The sequence below is a fragment of the Cryptomeria japonica genome, chromosome 5 (assembly GCF_030272615.1).
Source record: "Cryptomeria japonica chromosome 5, Sugi_1.0, whole genome shotgun sequence".
In the NCBI taxonomy this organism is placed as follows: Eukaryota; Viridiplantae; Streptophyta; class Pinopsida; order Cupressales; family Cupressaceae; genus Cryptomeria; species Cryptomeria japonica.
In genome coordinates this window covers 884,561,392-884,583,352 of record NC_081409.1, presented here as the reverse complement: position 1 = coordinate 884,583,352, position 21,961 = coordinate 884,561,392, and the positions used below count along the sequence as shown (strand labels likewise).

The window sequence follows — 21,961 nt, the reverse complement described above, 5'->3', positions numbered from 1 at the left end:
AGAACTAAGCTAACAAGCTAGAAAAAACAGGGGTCTTGTAATGTCCCCACTTTAGCAGTTGACCAAGTGTATGTGCGTTAGCCTAGCTCTACATGGTCCCGATGGCTAACGAAGGGTTTAAGGGGATCTTGGAGTGTTTTGGCCTAGTCATTTCCAGTTTGGGCTAAAACGGAGTTGATTTACTTAGTTTCAAGCATACTTACTATTTTTAGTAAGTCAGCAGGACACAACGGAGGCTAGCTTTGGTGATTGATTCAATACTCCTCGGCGAGAGCTTTCTGACGAGCTATCACTCGCACTATTCGGAGCCCGATTGGTAATATATTTTAATGCCTGAAGTGTTATTAAAGTAACATTTAATTTAATTGTAAAATATTAAAGTGTTACTTTAATATTTATTTTATGGGGATGTGTGCAAATCAAAGGGGCACCCAAGGGAGACATAAGTGAATATTTTAATATGTTTTATATTGCACATCTTTTATCTCACATTGCTCAAGTGAGTTGGGTCGACCCTTGGAGAAAGAATAAAAGGAAGCTTTTGTGGCTTCATTCAGCATGTTGAATATGAGAAGAAATTGATGTGTGAGTTGCAGATCCGTTCTTGGCATTAGAGGACGTCTATCCTCTCTTGTGACATTCTAGACGTCATTCCCTTAGGGTTTGGCCTTTGGAATCCATTGATATCAGCTTCATTAAAAGGCAGATTGGGTGCATCTCCAGCTACAGGCAGATTTGGTGTTTTGCTCATACCTTCTTCACTTCTTGACCAATGCTTATGCCATTCTGAAAGGATGATTTTATGAAGATATTGGACTGATTGAAGACTAGTTAATACTGTAGCAGCACTGTAGCGCAGCACTATTCACGTTGTTGTAGCACAGCACTATTCAGGCTACTATATTGCGGCACTATTCACGTTACTGTAGCACGGCACTATTCATGTTATTGTAGCAGCAAGATGGGAAGTCATTGTTGGAACATTATGTCAAAAATGCTGGAGTATTTAGTGAGTTGAAAAATCTGCTATGTATTTGACTTTATTAATTCTGGAAATAATATCATATCAGCAGTAGTTCAATCTTCATGTCGCATATTATTGTAATTTCCTTCTAGTTCATGTTATGTGATTTTAAACCTATGCAAAGACTTAAAAACAAACAAACATTTCATTTCCGAAGCCATAAGAGGTTTAAACATTAAACGGAGAAATAAGGAGTTGGATGCAAACTGTTTGACTAAATTCCTATCAGCAGTTGGTTTAGTTTTTGGGCATTCTAGGGTGTCCATTACAGGTCCCCATTTGCAATGGGGCATTGTTGACGTGTATTTTGTACACTATCAAACACAAAATAAAATACCCAAGGGTACCTTATCCTCTCTTGAGTAAAGCCTCTGAATGCTGAAGATATCACAAAAAGGATCAATCAGGGTGAGTTCAAGGTTCTTGTATGTAGGATCTCTACGTGTGGATAAGCTCTTTGTGGTATGATGTGATTTGCTGGAATCACAAGGGGACTTACACTTGATGACTGAACTTCTGATTTGCTTTGAATATTGCTGGAACACAGGATTTTACTGCCTTAGATTTGAAAAAAAAAGAAAAAAAGACGAGGGCAAGGAAAGGATCTAATCCTAACACTAAGAATGTAAAAGCAATGAATGATCTTTGATGAAATTCTAACTAAGTCTTGTTTTGACATCCCAGGACCATCTCCACAAGGTTAGTGCGATCTTCGAAGGAAAGTTTTATGATGTTCAAATCATCACTACAAGCATAGACACCATCAGGCTGATGCATATCAATGAAGAAGCGACAATTGAAGTTAAGCTTAAGCTGAATGATTCCAATTGACTACACAAGGCAAGTCTGCAATCAACAAACTGCTAGTAGTATGGACATACGAATTTCACCATCAATCAAGCACATTTCTTCCACTCATCTAATAACATGAAATCAAGTATGAGAAGTATAGAGACCATGCAAATTGTCGAATCGACCCATAAATTTCACCATTTCTTCAATAAAGTTTTACAAGTCTCTTACAACAACATCTTGGCAACAATCTTTGCCTTCTCTCTCTACTCTACTCTAATTGCTATTCTATCAACTGCTAATCACCTTCTAACTACTCTCTATTTACTAACTCCTTTTTATATCTTTACAAATGAAATGCCAAGGCTTATATAGTGCCCTCAATACAATTCGATGGCTTAGATCAATTCGAGATCAATGGCCAAGATTTTACAATGAAAACCCTAATTAGGGTTTGTTACAACCATTACATAACATTTAATGCTTGACCAATGATAAAATTGTATTAATTGGACACATGTCCTCTCTGGAAAATTCGACCAATGGATAGAATGGGTAGGTACATCGAAGTTTGTGCCATCTCCCATGAGTTAGGTACATTGAATCTGGACATGCTGAGGTGGATCACACTGACTGGAGAAGTGATGACTAGGATGCCACCTGGTCTGACACTTGTAACTTGGTAGATATTCGATTTGATGTTGTTGAGAAGCTAGCTTTAATTAATTCATCTGGAACTATCTGCTTCTTCAACGAACCCTTTGCTCTGACTTCTTTTGTCTTTGATGTGCAGGGTGATGATGTACCTCGCCCTGTAATGCTGGATTGGAAGAGGTTGCCCTTGTTGATGTTTGATCGAAGAAAGCCATCCTTGATCTGGCTTGATTTTCCAACTCCGGGATCTCCATTTGATGCCTACACAAAATATTAAAGTTAGTCTTTTGAGCATCAAACCTCAAAGCATGAAATTTAAGATCTTTCAAAGGTAAAACTTAAGATATTAATTTGAAAAAGTCATGATAAATCAAGAATTACACATTTTCAAATTAATAATGAATGGAATTTGGATCTTCAAGACTTAGACTTTACAAAATTGCAATGGGATCATAATAAGTCTTGAATGAGATCTTCAAAAAAGTAATTCTTCATACCTTCCCTTGAGTATTAAACTCTAAGAAACGATGTAAAAAAAATAGATTTCGCTAGGCAAAGTGTAGATCAAAGCCTTCTCTTGAACAAATTGCGCCTCCTCTAGCTTGGAAAAGAATAAACTCCACTAGCCTCTTCAAAAATCTGGAAATTCGCCTTCAAATACCTTCAAAAAATCTGGAAATTATCCTCCAATCTAGCAAGAAATTCGCCTCTCCAATAGCCTTCAAGATGAATTTCGCCCTCCTTAGTCTCCACACTTAGTAGAAATTCGCTCCACTCCAGCTAGATTTCGCACCTTCAATTAGCTCTCCAAATTTGCACTTGAAAGGATGATTGAATGATTTGAATTGTAAAAAAAACACCTCCAATATATAGAGCGCTCACCTTCCACTTACCCATGAGGCTGACCTAGCAAATAAAAGGTGAAATAATAAATAAAACCTCAAAAGGAGTAGGCCGACTTGTCAAATAAAGGCAAAATAATGCCTTGAGCGCTCACTCTGTATTTTTAATTTTAAAAATTGATTTTAGTGCCTCCAAGGTGGATTTTTTAATTATTTCAAGGCTTAAAATTAATTTATTAAATGCAAAATGCTTTTAAATTAATGTGAATTTTAATTTAATTTTTCCAAATATTTCGAAGTTAGCAATTTGGCATCTAATGCAATTTGGAGGATATCAACGCTCAAATATGGTAAGAATAAAGAACGCCACTAACTTCGCCCTGGATCCTTGGAGAGGGACAGGAGCGATTTTTCACTTTTGGTCTTAATCCTTCACCTTTTAATCGCCAACTCTCATTGTGGGGTAAGTAATGATCTCTTTCATCCATTCCATACACGTTTACTTTGCTTTTTTGCAAGGCAAAATAGGTGTTTTAAAGATTTTCGCCTTGGTCCTCCAGTGAGGGACAGGGGCGACTTTTGTATTTTAGCCTAGGATTATCAAACTTTGAAGTCAAATCTTTGTTCACCATGCTTTAGAAGACCCTTTCCACCCTTGTACAACCTTGCCTTAACGTAATCTTGGAGGGAAGTTATTGGTTTTGTAAAAATCGCCCTGGATCCTTGGAGAGGGACAGGAGCGCTTTTGAGTCCTTTGCACAAATTCTTGATCACTTCAATCTTCAAATTACCTCTAAGGCGTAGAACATCATTCTCCACTCCTTTTTGAATCTTGGAAACAAAAATATCATCTCGAAATGTAAGGTAAATGGGCATACTTGGAAATTTCGCCCTGGACCCTTGGAGAGGGACAAGAGCGAATTTGCAAATTGTCATCAAAATTTGTAATCATAGCATCTTAATTCCACCTCAAGGCATTTCAAACATCATTTCAAACTTGCGCCTTGGCTTAGATTTGTCCAAACTTGGAGAGAAGGGCTGGATATTAGGTTTTTCGCCCTGGTCCTTCAGTGAGGGACAGGAGCGATTTTGTAATTTCAAGCTTATCCGTCCTTTGCTAGCCCTCCAAATTATCTTCAACGGGTGAAACACACCTTCTTCCATTCGTTTCAATCACAAAACTTGTTTTGTCCTTGCAAGAAAATTGCATTTTTAGAATCTAGCTCCGGACCTTTAGTGAGGGACAGGGGCGAAATTATCTTTGTTGCCCAAAATTCAACAATTTTCAAACTTTCAAACTTTCAAACGCATCCAGTAACGTCCAATCTTCTCTCCGGGAAACCCTGCACAAAACAAGTTAGCCAAAATTAGCGAGAAATAAACTTGAACAACATTTTCGCCCTGGACCTTCAGCAAGGGTCAGGAGCGAAATTTACAATCTAGGCTAAATTGCTTAATCCTTTAGTTTCAAACCACTTCATAGGGCAAGGTAAGATCATTTTCAAGGCCAGGAACAAGGTTTCAAATTCAAGCGAGTTGGCAAACGAAATCTACAATGAATTTCGCTCTGGACCCTCAGCAAGGGTCAAGAGCGAAATTCCCAATCTTGGCCAAAATTCATCATTTTCTTCAAGGTGTTCAATCAATTCCAAAGTCCAAACAAAATGCTTTGCAAATCAAAATTTGGTCAAATAAGGCCAAGAATGAGTCGGACCTCCTGAGAGGGTCAGGAGCGAAATTCGCTCTGGATCCTCAGCAAGGGTCAGGAGCGAAATTTGACTTTTTTGAACTCTCCGACAGGATAATTTTATGGAATATAACATTAAAGTATAAGTGACATTTCCCTCTATCTTTCTTCTTTCTTATACTTTAAGTTATATTCCATATATACTTTCAGGATGTTTGAGAGTGGTTTCAGACCTCCAGGAGTTATATTGCAAAATCTAGTTTTTGGAGGTTTTTCAGTTTCCAAACTTAGTCAAATTTCAGGATCAAGACATTCCAGACTTAGCCAATTTTCAGGATCAGGACTTTCAGACTTAGCCAAAATTCAGGATCAGGACATTCCAGACTTCATCACTTATCAACTTGACCTAACTCAAGCAAAACCTGCTATCCAGGTGATCCCCTTGGTGACCCTCAAAATGCAAAGGCTAACAGACAAAACCCTAAAAGACCTAGAAAACAAACCCTAAAAAGCAAAAAAGTAGGGGTCCCCATTTGCAATGGGGCGATGTATGAAATGGTCACAACATGCATGTGTTACAACTAAACAATAAGGTCTAACAAAGTTGCAGATGCCTTGAGTATAAGGCAGAATTTGTTGGCAGATATGCAAATTGAAGTCGTTGGGTTCAATGAATATTGTTCATGTTGCGAAGTTATTTTTTTGAGAAGTGGTGAGACTGCATGGTTTACCAAAGAGCATAGTTTCAAATTGAGATACAAAGTTTGTAGACTATTTTTGGGGGGCATTGTGGAAGAAGTTTAAGACAAATTTGAATTTCAATTCTACACACCATCCACAGACTGATGGATAGACCACAATGGTGAATAGGAGTTTGGGTAACCTACTGAGATGCTTAGTAGGAGATAAGCCCAAAGGATGGGATTTGATTTTACCACATGTAGAATTTGCTTACGACAATTTTGTCAATAGGAGCACTGGTAAATCACCACTCCAAATTGTATAAGGAAGTAGTCCCAAAAATGCCTCAGAGTTAAGGAAGATGGACAAAGGAGAAAAGAGTAGTGTCGAAGCTAAAGACTTTGCAAAGCACCTAAAGGATTTGCACAAAGAGGTGAGAAAACATATTAATAAGATGAATATTCAGTACAAGGCTAAGGCGAATTAGGGGAAATATAAAGAATTTTGGATTGGAGATAAAGTCCTGGTTCCCTTGAGATAAGAGAGGTTTCCAAATGGAACATATAATAAGTGGAAGATGAAGAAGTTTGGACCATGTAAAATCTTGAGGAAGCATGATTCAGAAAATTTTTATGAGGTAGAGTTACCAAGTGGACTAAACATTTCACTTCTGTTTAATATTTCAGATTTGACAGAGTATCATGAAGGAGGTATTGAAGATGAATCAACTGAACCACAATGATTCCAACAACCATTTTAGAAAAGGAGATAGAAGAAATCTTGGATAGTAGTGTGGATAGAAGCACAAGAAACGAGAAATATGAAAAATATCTAGTTAAATGGAAAGTAAGGCATGTTGAAGATTATTCATGATTGTCTAAGGCAGAGGTTGATCGTCTTGGTTTTCCTCTAAGATCAGAGATGTTACTAAGTCACTTCTCAAGTTACCCTGGGTGTCTGAATCAAGAGCGTCCAGTAGTGGAAGGGCAATCTTCCATCACTCGAAAATATTGTATTTTCCTTTTGTTTTCTGGTTTTCTTTAGTTGTTTTGGGGCCCATGATGACACTTCCAAGGTGTAGACAATCAAAAGCTTGAACCGGCCAAAAATATTCACCTACTATTTTTATTAAGTCGTCCTTTTCGAGCTCATATGGACATGAAAACTAACCCAAGGAGCGAAATTGAAAAATAAAATGATTGGTGAAAGAATCATCTAAATATCCTACACAATTTGGAAGATGTTGAATTTTTCATCCCGATAAATTTCTCCAATGAAGTTTCAAACTAAAAATTGAGGACCTTAGAAGACTCAAAAAAGTTCAAAAATTGCACAAATGGATCTTCAAATAAATTTGTCATTGTAGATCTCTTTGCAATCTATCCAACGATATGTTATAATAGCAAATCAGACGCCCGAGTCAAAATTTATTGCTCTCAAAAGTTGTGCCACCAAAACTCAAGTTTCAATGAAAAATCCACTTGAGCAGGAAAATGAGCCACTCGATCATTGAGCGCTAAAAAGAAAAAAGTTACACTTTAAAGAGGTGAAGTGAAGCTTACAAGGGATAGCTCCATCAATACAGACTGTGGCTCCAAATTGTAGTGTTTTCTTAGAGAGTTGATTTTCTTTGTAATTATTTGAGCCCATGTGGATGTAGCATGTAATTTTCTAAACGTTGTAGTTCTCATTTCATTGGAATAATAGAAAGCAAGTGTTTATTTCTTGCATTTTCTGTTTATTTCTCTATTTTTGTTATGTGTTCAGGTTTGTGAGAGTACCCTTCATCAACACATGGTTTGAATAAGCTAAGACTTAATAAATAAATGAGAGGCATAATAAATGTCACGAGTAAATATTTTTTTTAAATAACAATAACATTGAATACTCAATGAATATCAACTCCAACAATATTAAGTGTGAGAATTACCATTGATGAAACTAAGCACAAGAAGGCATTGCTCTTACAACAATCGTGTGAAAATGAATGAAGAATTCATTGAATTTTCACTAGCTATGACTACTTGCATGATTAGCAAACTTTATTACAGGTTATCTCATCCACTAATTGAAATATTTACAACATGCAACTACCACATATACTGACAATCAAAATTATTACAATTCATCCCTAAAAATTCCCATCTCTCACATGATTGTTGATGTGAATAAGATATTTTGCCTAACTAGTTCACTAGTAGGTCCTATTCACATGTTAAGTTTACTAAAATTCTAGGGAATCTTTGTAGAAGGTGTTAGCTGTCATTAGATCTTATCTTATCTTTTGGCATTTAATTCTTGTTTCCTAGGTCACTTAATAATTGTCAAATTGGTTGTAACTAAAAATTAAGACACGTCACAATCTTTTCTAATCCTATTCCTCAACCTTGCATTTTAAGAAAGGCCTCATATATTCAATCAATTCATTCAAGCATCCATAATCAAGCCAGCAATTCTTTCCATTCTCTCGTGGAACGTTATTTTTGTTTTGCGGGTGATCCTAGGGTGTAGAGATTTCACAATAACTCCTACATAGTAGCAAAGCTCTAGGTCTGCGAACTCCTCAAATTTTAGGGAGGCAGTTTGACTTAAGTTGTTTGCTGGGTGCATTTTGGGGCTGAAAGGACCTCACGGTTGAATCCAAGGCATCTAAGAAAGTTAGTTTTGGCTTTTGTTTCGTCGAAATCGGACATGCAGGGCTAAATCTACAAGGGTTTCAAGTTGAGTGAAGGTTGTTAGACCCAAGAGGTAGCTGAATTTTTGAAGCACTTTGGGCCAAAACAAGCACTGCCATTGTATCTAAAAGGCCCAAAAACCCAAGATCGCCTATTAAATTGTTGAAATCAGACTTTTTTCAAGAGCATCAAAAAATTTCTTGCATTCTCGTCGTTGTTTGTACATCTGTAGATTTTGTACAGATCCATACCCAGCTGTACCGGTGTTGCTGCCATATCATATTTGGATAGCAATCATTTCTTTAAGGTGCCATACACTCCTTCAAGGAATCACAAATACATTAAAGGCTTGTACATTCTCAAATGCTTATCACAGCATGTTAAATGATGCAGTATCAATGCTGTCCAGTTCAAGAAGGGATCATTGCAGGGCCGTACGCATGGCAGTATTCTCTGAGAGTATTTTTCAGAAGTAAATATTACCATTATATTTATGTTTAGCTGTTACTGCCGTAAGACTTATTTTGTTGTTCCTCAGTAAGTGTCTACTGCATACATCATTAATGGATTTGAGATTTTAATTCTTCTGTAGCCGCATGTTGTGGGATTTCTGTCAGTGCTGCCATTTGATTAGACTTATATTCCTTTTTTCTGATCATAGAAGAGATTTCAATGACTTTCAGTTTGTATTGAAGATTTCCTGCAATTTCCAAATATAATGTTTACCAATCTGAGTAGTTCTCCGCCAGATGTTGATTAAAAAAATCTTTTGGTTCTCTGTCAAATTCTATATTAAATTATAAGATTCTATAACGGAGTCTGGAAAGCTTAGCTGCAAAGACCTGCACATTCTAAATTCAGATTTGCATGCATTGTAACTGTGTGGCTTGCCACCCATAAATGAAATTCATTTGGCTGTTGTTCATATTCTAGTCATCATATGCTCTCACCCTACCCATTCTAGTAACTCGGTGATCAGAAAGTGTTAGAAATTGTACATAAAAACTGGGTTTGGTCAAGATTATAAAATATTCCAGTTTAGCACATTACATAAAGCGCTTGCAAGTAACGTTAATGTGGAAAATAAAGTTTATAAAAGCTGACTGACCGGATCCTTGAAAAAAAATAACATAAATGTTGTAAATGTTATTCAATTCTCAATTCAAAATGCAAGTTATATTCTAGGTTATCTTTTCTTCTATCTATGTATTATCTATTTAATATGATAAATCTGATTATCTTCTTTTATATTGCAGGTGAGAGGAGCATTTATTGATTCCGATGTCCTTCTCACAAATGCCGATTGATATATATATGCAAGCAGGGAGGATCAAGCAATGCCTTGACCAGTCATGTCTTTTAGACATGACCGATCAAGACATTACTTGATCGCACCCTTTGACTCAATGTTACAATTACCAATCGATGCTTACTTAATTAACAGCCCGATACCAATCAGTGTATACTTAACTTGCTACCCGATACCAATCGGTGTACACTTAACTAATCATCCGATACTAATCGGTGTATGCTTAATTTGCCACCCGATAACAATCAGTGTATAACATATATCTGGTCTTGTATTTACAAGATACATCAGAGACACAATCATTTGCCTATATAGAGTAGGATCTGATGGTTGTGATTCTGCCGCTGCTTCCTTAAGTTTATAAAGGTTTGCTTCCATTGGAGAGGTCATGGGTTTGCAGTTTAGCATTCCAAATCTCTTCAAAATGTCCAAGGTATATTTACCCTGGTTTAGTATAATGCCATCAGTATTCTGCCATACTTCCAATCCTAGGAAGTAATGAAGGAGTCCCAAGTCCTTCATATCAAATTCTTTAGCAAGGTCTTTCTTACACTGATCTATGAGGTGGTCTTTTCCTGTGATTAACAAATCATCAACATATAAAATTAATATTAGCATATCACATTTGTTTTGCTTATAGTAGAGATTAGGATCTGCATCATTCTTGGAGAAGCCTAATTTTGAGAGATAGGTATCGATTCTTTCATACCAGGCCCTGGGAGCCTGTTTAAGCCCATAGAGAGCTTTCTTGAGTCTACACACATGTGACTCTGCATCATGAATCTCAAACCCTTCAGGTTGCTCTAGGTATACCTCTTCTGAGATCTCTCCATTAAGGAATGTTGTCTTAACATCCATTTGATGAATTTTCCATCCCTTTGATGTTGCAATGGCTAAGACTACTCTTACTGAAGTGTATCTGGCCACAGGTGCAAATGTTTCCTCATAATCAATTCCTTCATTTTGAGAAAACCCTTTGGCTACAAATCTAGCTTTATGTTTCTCAATGCTGCCATTTGCAGCGTGCTTGATTTTGAAGAGCCATTTTGAGGTGACAACAGATTTGCCAGTCAGCCTAGGAACAATTTCCCAAACATCATTTTTCATAATGGATTGGTATTCTTCAGTCATAGCATTCTTCCATACTTGATGTTTAAGTGCATCTGATACATTAGTGGGTTTTGTTCTTGAGAGATTATTCAGGAGAGCAACGTAGTTGGTCAGTTTGTTAGGTCTTTTGCTTTCTCTGAAAGTCCCTAAAGGGGCAGCATACTTTTGAGCTTCTTCTACAATTTTGGTGGCCCATAGTGGTCTTTTCTTGAAATTTTCTCTAGGTGGGTTTTGAGTTTCATTTTCATTTTCCTCAAGACTCTCCCTCTGAAGCTCAGGAGCAGGGTCTTCATCTATGCTAGGGGTAGGGATATAGACTTCAAGTTCTAGTGAGTTTTGGGCTCTTTTGAAGGCTAAGTCTTCTTCAAAGATCACATCCCTACTTAGTTCAATATTCTTTTGACTAGGTATATAGATCTTGTAGACCTTGGAGGTTTCACTATATCCTACAAGGATTCCCCTTTTTCCAGAAGGCTCTAATTTTAATCTTTTCTCCTTAGGTACATGAATATAGACAGGGCATCCAAATATCCTAAGGTGGCTGATATCTAGTTTTGATTTAGTAACGACTTCCTCAAGGGTTTTATCTTCAAGATGGGAGTGAGGACACCTGTTTTGAATATATACAGCAGTGCTAGTTGCTTCTGCCCAAAGATTGACATTTAGATTCTGATCAAGAATCATAGCTTTGGCAGCTTCTATGATTGTCCTATTTTTCCTCTCAACTACCCCATTTTGTTGAGGATTATAAGGTATTGTTAACTCCCTCTTAATCCTCGAATTTTTACAAAAATCTTTAAATAATTCTGGTGTGTATTCCCCCCCATTATCAGTTCTTAGGGTTTTAATTTTATTTCCTTTGTAGTTCTCTGTTAGTGATTTGAATTCTTTAAACCTATTGAGGATCTCTTCTGATTCTTTACACTTCAGAAAGTAGATCGAAGTTTTCCTAGAGTAGTCATCAACAAATATTACATAATACAAAAATCCCCCTAAAGAAGGTACGGACATGGGTCCACATACATCAGAATGAACTAACTCTAAAATTTTACTTGTTTTCGTAGTACTATTTTGAAAAGCACCCTTAGTATTTTTACCTAGGGCACATCCTTTGCATGCCCTTGAATGATATTGCTTTAACTTAGGTAGGCCTGTGACAAGGTTTCCCATTGATGATAAAGCTCTAAAATTCAGGTGGCCTAATCTTCTATGCCAGACTTCATTAGCATCTGTAGTTTCATGGATTAGGACTAAGTTGGGCTCTGTGCACAGCTCATACAAGTAGCCTTGTCTTTGACCAATAGTTTTAGCTTTCTTGATGGATGAATTCTTTGGCCAAGCCAACACTCTGTTGTCCATGAAGATCACTTTGTATCCATTATCCTCCTGTGTTGATATGGAGACTAGGTTTCTTTTGATGCCTAGGACATATAGTACTCCTTTAAATCGTAATGATACACCTGACTTTATTTTGATGGTGCAGGTTCCAACTCCTCTGACTGGATGTGTGGAGTCATCTCCGATAGTCACTTCCTCATCATTCTCCTCTATCATGGAGTCTAGCACTTCTCTGAAACCTGTAATGTGTCTGGATGAGCCATTGTCAATCACCCAGGAGTTAACTTTGTTTGATGCTTGGTTTGTAAGTGCATAATAGAGTACATACTTCTCGGGGTCTTCTTCGCTTTTAGATTTTCCTGTTTTGGTAAATGTGGCTTGTTGTTTGGCTCTTTCTAGACATTTGGCAACATAGTGCCCAAATTTGGCACATCTGTAACATTGAATCTGTGAAAGGTTCTTCTTGAAGATGTTCTTGCCATGACGACCTTTTCTCTTCCTAAATTGTTTCTGCTTGCTTTTCTTGTTTGAGTTTGTATTTAGAACTTGGAGATCTTCATCTATATTCTTTTCCTTGATCCCTTTCTTATTTAACCTTGATTCTTCTTGGAGACAGTCTGCCTTTAGCCTATCGAATTTTGGAAATTCATCCCTTGCACTGATGCCTTGGACGAATGTTTCCCATATACTAGGCAACCCATCTAGAGCAATGAGTGTTAATTCTTTGCTTTGGATCTCATATCCAAGAGTTGCTAGTTCATCCCTTAGGGCTGATATTCGCATGAAGTAGGCATTGACTGATTCTCCTTTGATCATGGCTATGCGATTTATTTCCCTTTTTAAAGCCAAGGTTCTACTAGCATTGGATATCTCAAATGCATCGTCAAGTGCTTTGAACATGTTGTAGGTTGTTTCATGTTTCCTTATGATGGGCATAATATTATTTCTCACCCCATCAACTATGATTTTGATGGCCTTTTCATTTCCCTCTCTCCAAGTTGTTTTGTCAAGTTCAGTCTCAGGTTCTGCAGTTTCAGTTTTTACAAATGATTTGACTTTATTTTTTTTTAGAATCATCTGAATTCTGAACTTCCATGCTGAGAAGTCATCACCTTCTCCGAGTCTATCTTCAAATCTGATAGCGCTAGCCATTAGAAGAATTGTGATGTTGAATATATGCTTGTTTTGAATTTTCCACAAAATTGAACAACCTCAGGTTCGATTTAACTATAGCTCTGATACCATGTAAATGTTATTCAATTCTCAATTCAAAATGCAAGTTATATTCTAGGTTATCTTTTCTTCTATCTATGTATTATCTATTTAATATGATAAATCTGATTATCTTCTTTTATATTCCAAGTGAGAGGAGCATTTATTGATTTCGATGTCCTTCTCACAAATGCCGATGGATATATATATGCAAGCAGGGAGGATCAAGCAATGCCTTGACCAGTCATGTCATTACTTGATCGCACCATTTGACTCATCGTTACAATTACCAATCGGTGTTTACTTAATTAACAGCCCGATACCAATTGGTGTATACTTAACTTGCTACCCGATACCAATCGGTGTATACTTAACTTGCTACCCGATACCAATCGGTGTACACTTAACTAATCATCTAATACCAATCGGTGTATGCTTAATTTGCCACCCGATAACAATCGGTGTATACTAGTTAATCCTGATAACCATTATTGTTCATTGTTTAATATATCAACCGATATAAATAGGTATACATTGGTTAGCCCGATAATAATCGGTGATCACAGTTATAATGTAAACCGAATTTAATCAGTATTCTATGCTATAATATGATTATCGATAGTTTAAGCATTGATCGAATTAAGTAGATTGAACATATACAAATGAAGAATGATCATCAAATGAAGGAACAATAGCTTGAAGTTTTTCATCATAGTTTATCGATAGGATAAATGATTGAATGAGAGACTTCATTTATCTCTCATTCAATCATTTATCTTACCGAAGCTATAATGCATTAACAAATGTAACTACCTTATCTTTATCTCAGAAAGGCAACAATAAGAAGAAAGATATATGTTGAGTCAGCCTTGTGCATGTTGAGAATTTTATAATTTCCAATAAACAGTGATATAACACAAGCTTCCTAAGCTGCAAACACCTGCATCTACATATAACAATAAAAAACATATTACCGACCTTTCCCAAAGAAGTATACACCAGGTCATCAGAATCACTGGTGACTGGAATATTTGTGCGCACTTGCAAACGTTGTATCAAAGCTCTATTTCCAACTAGCATAGTTTGTGTCTTATCAATCAAATCCTGCAAACACCTGCAACTAATTACTCAAAGAGAGCAGAATTTCTTCTTACACAATATCAAAACAAGCCACTGGTTGCAAAAAGAATATTCTAAATGCTACCCTTTGCTATGGAAATGATCCTTAATTCTCCCAATATATAAAGCAGTAGTATAGAAGATTTGTTGATGACGAAAAGTAACAACAATGCACATCTTAGATCATAAAATTGAGAAAGATCTTATTAAGGGCCTTAGCAGGTATCAAGAGACAACATCTTAATTTAAGAGATGATAGAGCTTGGAAATGATAACTTACACTTCTCGTCAGTATATAGAACATTAAGCATAAAATCCAGTGAGCAGATACCCAAAAGATTCCCGTCAAAGCATTATAATCAAAGCTTTAATAATAATCCTTGTAAGGAGAAATATTACAAGGCAGGATAAGTTTGAGGCCCCACTAACTAAAGAATAATTTGCAGCAAGCCTATGTTGACCAACCCTAAAATCAATTCAACAAAATTTTCATCCAATTTCAGTTATACCTGTCTGTATTTTAGATTTCTGCAACTTTAATGCGATCAAAGCACCAATAAAGCCATTAAAAAAAATAATTTTATTAAAAAAATCTTCTAACTGTAAGTACCTATAAGGATGTGTAGGCAAAAGTAAATGGTCCATATTGTATCAAGAAGTAAAGCTCATCCTTAAGGAGAGAGATGCTTTGGCATGTTATAGGGCCAAAAATGATTTTCATATGGCACCAAAAGTTGAATATAATTACATATTCACATTCCTCTCACAATTCTATGCAATTTCAAAAAAATGGGCAACTCGTTTCAACTTAATATGCAAAAGTTATGGCCTCTAGAAGAAGCAAGGTTAAAAATTGTCGATAGTGAAAGTTTCAGAATTCACACTAGCAGTTTCAAAATCAATGGGATGATTCCACAATCACCCTCTGTCAGAGGAGCTCATAATGCCCAGACCAGAAAAATAAGTGGAATTTGAAATGAACCATCAGCCCTATCTCTTCAGTTCCTAACTAGAAGGCTTGGCACATGTAAGGAGAGTCTTCAAGCATTCTGTAAGAACCCTTTGGTAATTCAAATAAAAAGGCAAGAACGACAATTGGAGGTTGCATCTCTCAAAAAGATAAAGTTGAAATAGTCATAACTTAATAGGGTATTGTAAGTGTTGGTGTTGGAAGCCACACTCGGACCGACGATGGACTGGTCCAAGAGGGGCCAGTAGCTCAGTGGTAGAGCACTCCAACAGTGTATGGAAGGTCCTAGGTCCGAGTCCTAGCCGGTCCATGTCTCAACATGGTATCAGAGCCAGGTCCAGGCTAGGAGTCCCAAGCACACAAGAGGTGTGGCTTAAGGGGGGGTGTTGGTGTTGGAAATAAGCCACACCCGGACCGACGATGGACTGGTCCAAGAGGGGCCAGTACCTCAGTGGTAGAGCACTCCAGCAGCTTATGGAAGGTCCTAGGTTCAAGTCCTAGCTGGTCCATGTCTCAACAGTAAGTTCATTGTGCTTCTATTTTGAGCAATACACTCTGTTAGAGAGCAACCGCTCATAGCAACCAAGTTTTTCATCACTCAAGGGTGTTTCCAACTCATATTCTTGTGTTATGATGCATTTAACACTTCAGTTTATCCATTTCTACATGTACACTTATTCTAGTTCCTCCATTAATCACTGTCATTTGGATTCCAAGTGGAATATTAAATTTATTATTTTGAAACATTGATCCCTTTTTCCAAGATCTGAAGAACCTTCAATTTATCTAGATGCTCAATCCTTTTCGATCTAAGTTTCACTATCATCTCCTTCAACACCAAATTATCTATACTTCCATTGTTAACAATGCTTTACAGCAACCTCCTCAAGATTTGTATTTAGTCCTAAAAAAAATTTATCTATATTGACTCATGCTCTTCCTAGGTTTCAACAACACTCTCTCCATCACGAGGGATTTTCCTTGCTCTAATTACTCCATGCATTTGGGTGAAGTAATACTCTTCTTATCCACTTGGGCAATGTGATTTATTGCTTCATTTGCTTGACTTCTATTTGTTCTACTATACATGTGGATGGTCAATGACCAATGGCCAAACTCTCCAAGCATATATAGTATGTTCCAATAAACCCTATACCTCTTTCTCTTCCATAATAACCTCTTCATTTTGAGAAATTTCCTCAAAATAACCCTTTAAAATTGCCCAAACTTCCATAAAATTATTTGAGTGAACACCTAGATAAGTAGAAAAGATAAAGTGAATGGAGCCTTCACTATCCAAACCAACACCACTAACCCCTGCAACACCCAACTTGCCCTTAGAAGATCCATCGATGTTAATTTCAAGCAAACCATTAGGGAGTAGAAGCATAAACCCTAGTTCCAAACCCAATACACGAGGAAGGAGAGAGGCAATTCCAAGAGTTTAACCAAAATCAAATCAAAGGAGGTAAGAGAGTCATCCATACTAGATTTTGCCTCTACAATCTCTTTGATCATCCTTAAGATACATGACTTATTATGACATTCTTGAAAGATACGCAAATAATACTCCAGCCAAATCTACCAAAGAATAAATGAAAGTCTATTTGAAAGATTCCAAATTTCCTTAAAAAGAGACATTGAAAAAAAGATTGCTAGTGCATTCCTCATTATTGCCACAAAGAAAGCACAAGGAAGGCTTTGGAAACCACTCTTCCTAATATTGTCTAAGTTAGGCATTTGTTATGAGTTCAAGCCATAGAAAGAAATTACCTTTGGGCTAGCAAACTCGTTCCATATTATTTTCCAACAAGCAAACATCAAATTCTCTTTTCTCTACGTTTCAAGAGCTTGATATCCAAGGGCAACTAAGTAAACTCCTTTTTGTGTCAAGACCTCAAGGAAGTGCAAGGTCTCTTACCCAAAATTGAAGCTAATATATCACGCTCCTACAAGGAGCCCCCAACTAGCTAGCTCCAAGGCTCTTTCTACTATTGGACCATATATCCCCCCAACGGAATGGAGTACTTAAAATCAGCAATCTTAGACCAACTTGCTTCCAAAAATATGTCACAAAGAGGCTAGAGTTAGGGAAACGACAAGAGGATAGGGGGATGATTACCAAGGAGTCATCCCAAAATAAGGCATTATTACCTTCATTCATTATCCAAAAGAGCCACCAACTTATATGTGAGGCCCCCCTCTTTATAATATTCTAGATCAAGGAGTCTTTCCCAATCAAATGCATTTGTAGAATATCTTCATCAACTACAAACCAAGTCCCAGTTCACCAAAATTCATTTCATGATTTCTAGATTTTCAACCCATAAGAACTTTTTGGAGAGAGCATCAAATTCTTTGAAAAAATACTTAAGAGCAGTTAAGATTCAAAATTAATATATGCGTAAATATTGCACACATTCTAAAAGAGTCAATTGACCTATAAAAGAAAACCATTAACAATTTATCCAAAAATTTTCTTTGAATGCTCTCTTCTCAAATATCTAGTAGAAAGAGGAGTTCCTAGATAGTCCAACAGCAAAGTCTCAATTTGAAAATGAAAAATGTTTGCAATCCTACACTTAATGAGCTCAAGTAGATTGTGTATACACATAAAATTGGCTATGAGCAATTAAATAAATATTTTATATTTATTTAATAATTATTCTTCTATTAAATAGTTAATTTGAAAAGATTAATTTATTTAATTCATTTCATATTCTTCTATTAATTAATTTAATTGAAACATTTTATTAATTAATTCATTATATCCCTTTCATCTAACCCAATTAATTAAATATCTTATATTCAATTAACTTCTATCCACTATCCTATAGTATCATCAATTAAATAATTTTTTAATTATTTAATCTTCCTTTTCCAACTCACCCTCATCTCCACATCACTTCTTCTTTGCCAACTCATCAATCATGTGGCTAAGATATTAATATTTTTATAATTAAAATGCATCATTATCTTCAACTTCCAAATTTATTTTTCAAATAATGTGTACGTACACACATTCCTCAACCTCCCTATATTCTCTCCAACTTTCCTACATCTTTGGAGGAAGTTGAGTCTACTTGTCCTCTTATCCCTAAATCTTCTCCAACTATCATATATTCTCTCAAGTCTTCTCAGTCAAGGTGAGATGAATGACACTTGGCTTCTCCTTCCACCTTTTCCTACATATTGTAGGTGTCAAAGAAACATCTTCCACCTTTCTCTCTCAGATCTTAACCTCTTGCTCATAGCCATCCAAATTGCAAGATTTAATCATGACCGTTGATCTTTGCCACCTAAGCTTATGCACTCAAAAATCTATAAATAGAGGTCTCCTAAGCCATTTTTGAAACTAATAGCTAATCTTATAGTCAATTAGGAGTCGTTATCTTTGCATCCGTGAGTTCATGTGCTTAGCATTTTTAGAGTTGTTTTTGAGAAATTTTGAATAAATCATTATCAGAGTTTAGCTTTGCATATCATATCAACCACCAGTCTATTCCACACTTGCCATCTTGTAAGCTACTAGTTCTTGTCTGAGAGCAAAATCATCTGCAACCAAGAACAATGGGGTTAGGACACAATGAGACATAAATCATGAAGATATAATCTTTTATTTGTTTTTTCATTTCATGGTGTTTCATTGGTTGAAGCTTGAGTTATATTTGCATGATAGACTAATGAGTTTGCAGGTTTAATCTTTGAGGTGAAACTTAAGTTGATACATATTGAAAAAGAAGATAATAGGCTTATCTTCATCAATTTGCTAACACACAGCAAATAAGTAAATATCTAACACTTTCCTAAAATTAATTATCTCCTCAATCTTAGCTAACCCCATCAAAGCAGTATCATCACGAACTAAAGATGAGACTAAGAACTTAATTTCCTAGCCTAAGACCAATCCTAAATGAGACCTCCCCCATGATATTACTTTGTCAAATGGCCTAAACCTTACATCATCAAAATAAACAATAAGGAGATAAGGGATCCCCTAGTCTATGATCTCTCATTCATTAACACAAAAAAAGAGGTTGAATTCACACAAGTCATAACCCATTCAACCCAATCTAAGCAAAATCCTAAAGCTTATTAGACATTGTGGAGAAAAGACCAGCTAACCCTATCATAGGCCTTAGACATGTCCAACTTAATGACCATGGCCTTTTCCTTAAAAGCGAACATGGATTGAATGGATCCTGCTGCCACAACTATGCCATCTGATATCTTGCAGCCTTCAACAAAACCCCTTTTGTCAAGGGAAATCAAAGAGAACAAACATGTCTTCAACCACTTTGCAATAATCTTAGCGATTATCTTGTATGTAACATTGCAGAGTGCAATAGGATGAAATAAGTCCAAAGAAGAAGCTGCTCCATTTTTGGGAATTAGAGAAAGAAAGGTAGAATTGATGGCTTTGAGTATCCACTTATTATTTTGGCACTTGTTGATGAGTGTTTCGTGGCCACATCAACATGAAATAAAGTTTTCTAATAGTCACTTTATCCTCTCTTGATCAAAATCAGATGTATGCTAAGATTGCAGGAAGATCATACATTGACTCCAAGGTTCCAACTGCGTAATAGCGACTTTATGTGGATATAGACTCATTTGGTGATGTTGGTAATCCAAGGGGACTTATGCACACTTGAAGAAGACTTAGACAAATTTATAGCTTTCAAGGAGATTCTTGCAAATGATTTGGCATTGAAATAACCCTTTTTGGGGACTTTTCAATTAGATGATGCGGAAAATAAAATGGGAAAGGGTTTAGGGAAGCTACTCCAATCTAAGAACTCCATAGATAGCAATGATTCGGATGAGATCAACCACACTTCACTTCGCCACTAGCAGACAACTACATAAAGCGGGTGCAATCTTTAGAGGTTGTGTTTGAGAGATTTTAAACCATTGACGAACACCATCAAAGAACAATGTTCATTCAACAATTTAGATTAAGCGCACACATATTAAAGCTCAGTCCAACCTTGCACTGTCAATAGAAATCATCTATTAACAAAAGGTATGAGCAAGCTATTTTCACCTTAAAACATTGCAATCAACTTTGTTCATCTAAATGCTTGAAATAAATCTAAACTAAGTGAGGAAAGTGAAACCATGCAAGCTACAAAATAACACAAGTGCATACCATCAGAGACCACTATATTACTATTTATTACTTCAATACCTTATCGCAACAATATCATACAATCTCCCTACTTTACAAATGAAGGGGTGACCACCTTTTATAGGCCTCCAAGAGGGAAACAAACGGCCAAGATTACAAACCAATCAATGGCTAAGATTAAACATGTGAAACCCTAATAAGGGTTTGACCAAAGATTCCCAACCATGACGCCAAGTGGTGGGAATAAACATTAATGAGAAATCACACCACTATCCATTAATTACTCTTTGTTCCCAAAAATGGCGTCCAAATGCATTAAATGAGCCACCACTTCCTTGAATATGTCAGCCACGATGCAATTAATCAACCATTACTTGGTCTAATATTCCCTAGTAATAAATGTGCCACCATGCCTTCATGTAATTAATAGATTATCGTCCAAAAATGGACGACCGTTATCCTGTTCATTTATGGCAAATGCAATAAATCTGGCAATGATGGCCTCCAACTCTCCTACGGAGACACTTGTCCTAAAATATCCTCTTAACAATTTTTTCCACTTCAGAAGGAATCCTGTATGTCTAGAATTCTAGGAGAGAGAAAATCACATGAGAGATTTTTGTCTTGAAGGAATTTTCTTCTATTTTCGTGCATACCTCGTCCTGGAGAAAGATTTTTTGTCAACTGACCATTTTTTCCATGTCTAAGAAATTTTGTCCTGTCCGCTGTTCTAAAGAGAGAAAATCTTCATACTTAGCCAATTTTCTATTGTTTCAAAGAATTTTGTCCTGAAGGAAAGAATTTCCAATACTTCGCCAATTTTTCATTGTTTCCATGAATTTTGTCCTAAGGAAGGAATTTTCAACACAGCCAATTTTTCATTGTTTCCAAGAATTTTGTCCTGGACGAAGGAATTTACAACAACTTAGCCAATTTTTCATTGTTTCCAAGAATTATGTCCAAAAGGAAGGAATTTCCAACACTCAGCCAATTTTCCATTGTTTCCAAGAATTTTGTCCTGAAGGAAGGAATTTCCAACACTTGGGCACAATTCTACTATGGTGAAGGAATTTCATCCTGGGAGGAAAATCCTCCTTGACTAGATTCTGGTGTTCTTCATCTTCCTTGGGTGCATTTTTTATGAGGTGAAGGAATTTTATGAAAACTGGAAATTCCTCCTTCACTAGATTATGGCACTCTCCACCTATCCTGGAGCGCATTTATGGTGTAGTAGAGGAATTTCCTTCAAAAGGAAAATTCCTCCTCGGCATGGTTTTGGCACCCAACTCTGTCCTTGAGCGCATTTCTGGTGTAGTGGAGGAATTTCCTTCTCAGCATGGTTTTGGCGCCCAACTCTGTCCTTGAGCGCATATTGGGAGGAGTGGAGGAATTTAGGAAAATGTTAATTTTCCTACTT

The 21,961-nt window shown here is 36.5% G+C and overlaps 1 protein-coding gene across 1 annotated transcript in view; it reads right to left on the bottom strand.

Moving 5' to 3' along the window:
* LOC131028010 (uncharacterized) overlaps positions 1 to 21,961 on the bottom strand; it is a 114,803-nt gene that overhangs the window by 28,398 nt on the left and 64,444 nt on the right. The window contains exon 4 of the mRNA XM_057958123.1: positions 14,303 to 14,428. Within this exon, the coding sequence (XP_057814106.1) occupies positions 14,303 to 14,428 (126 nt within the window). The remainder of the gene's footprint in view (positions 1 to 14,302; positions 14,429 to 21,961) is intronic.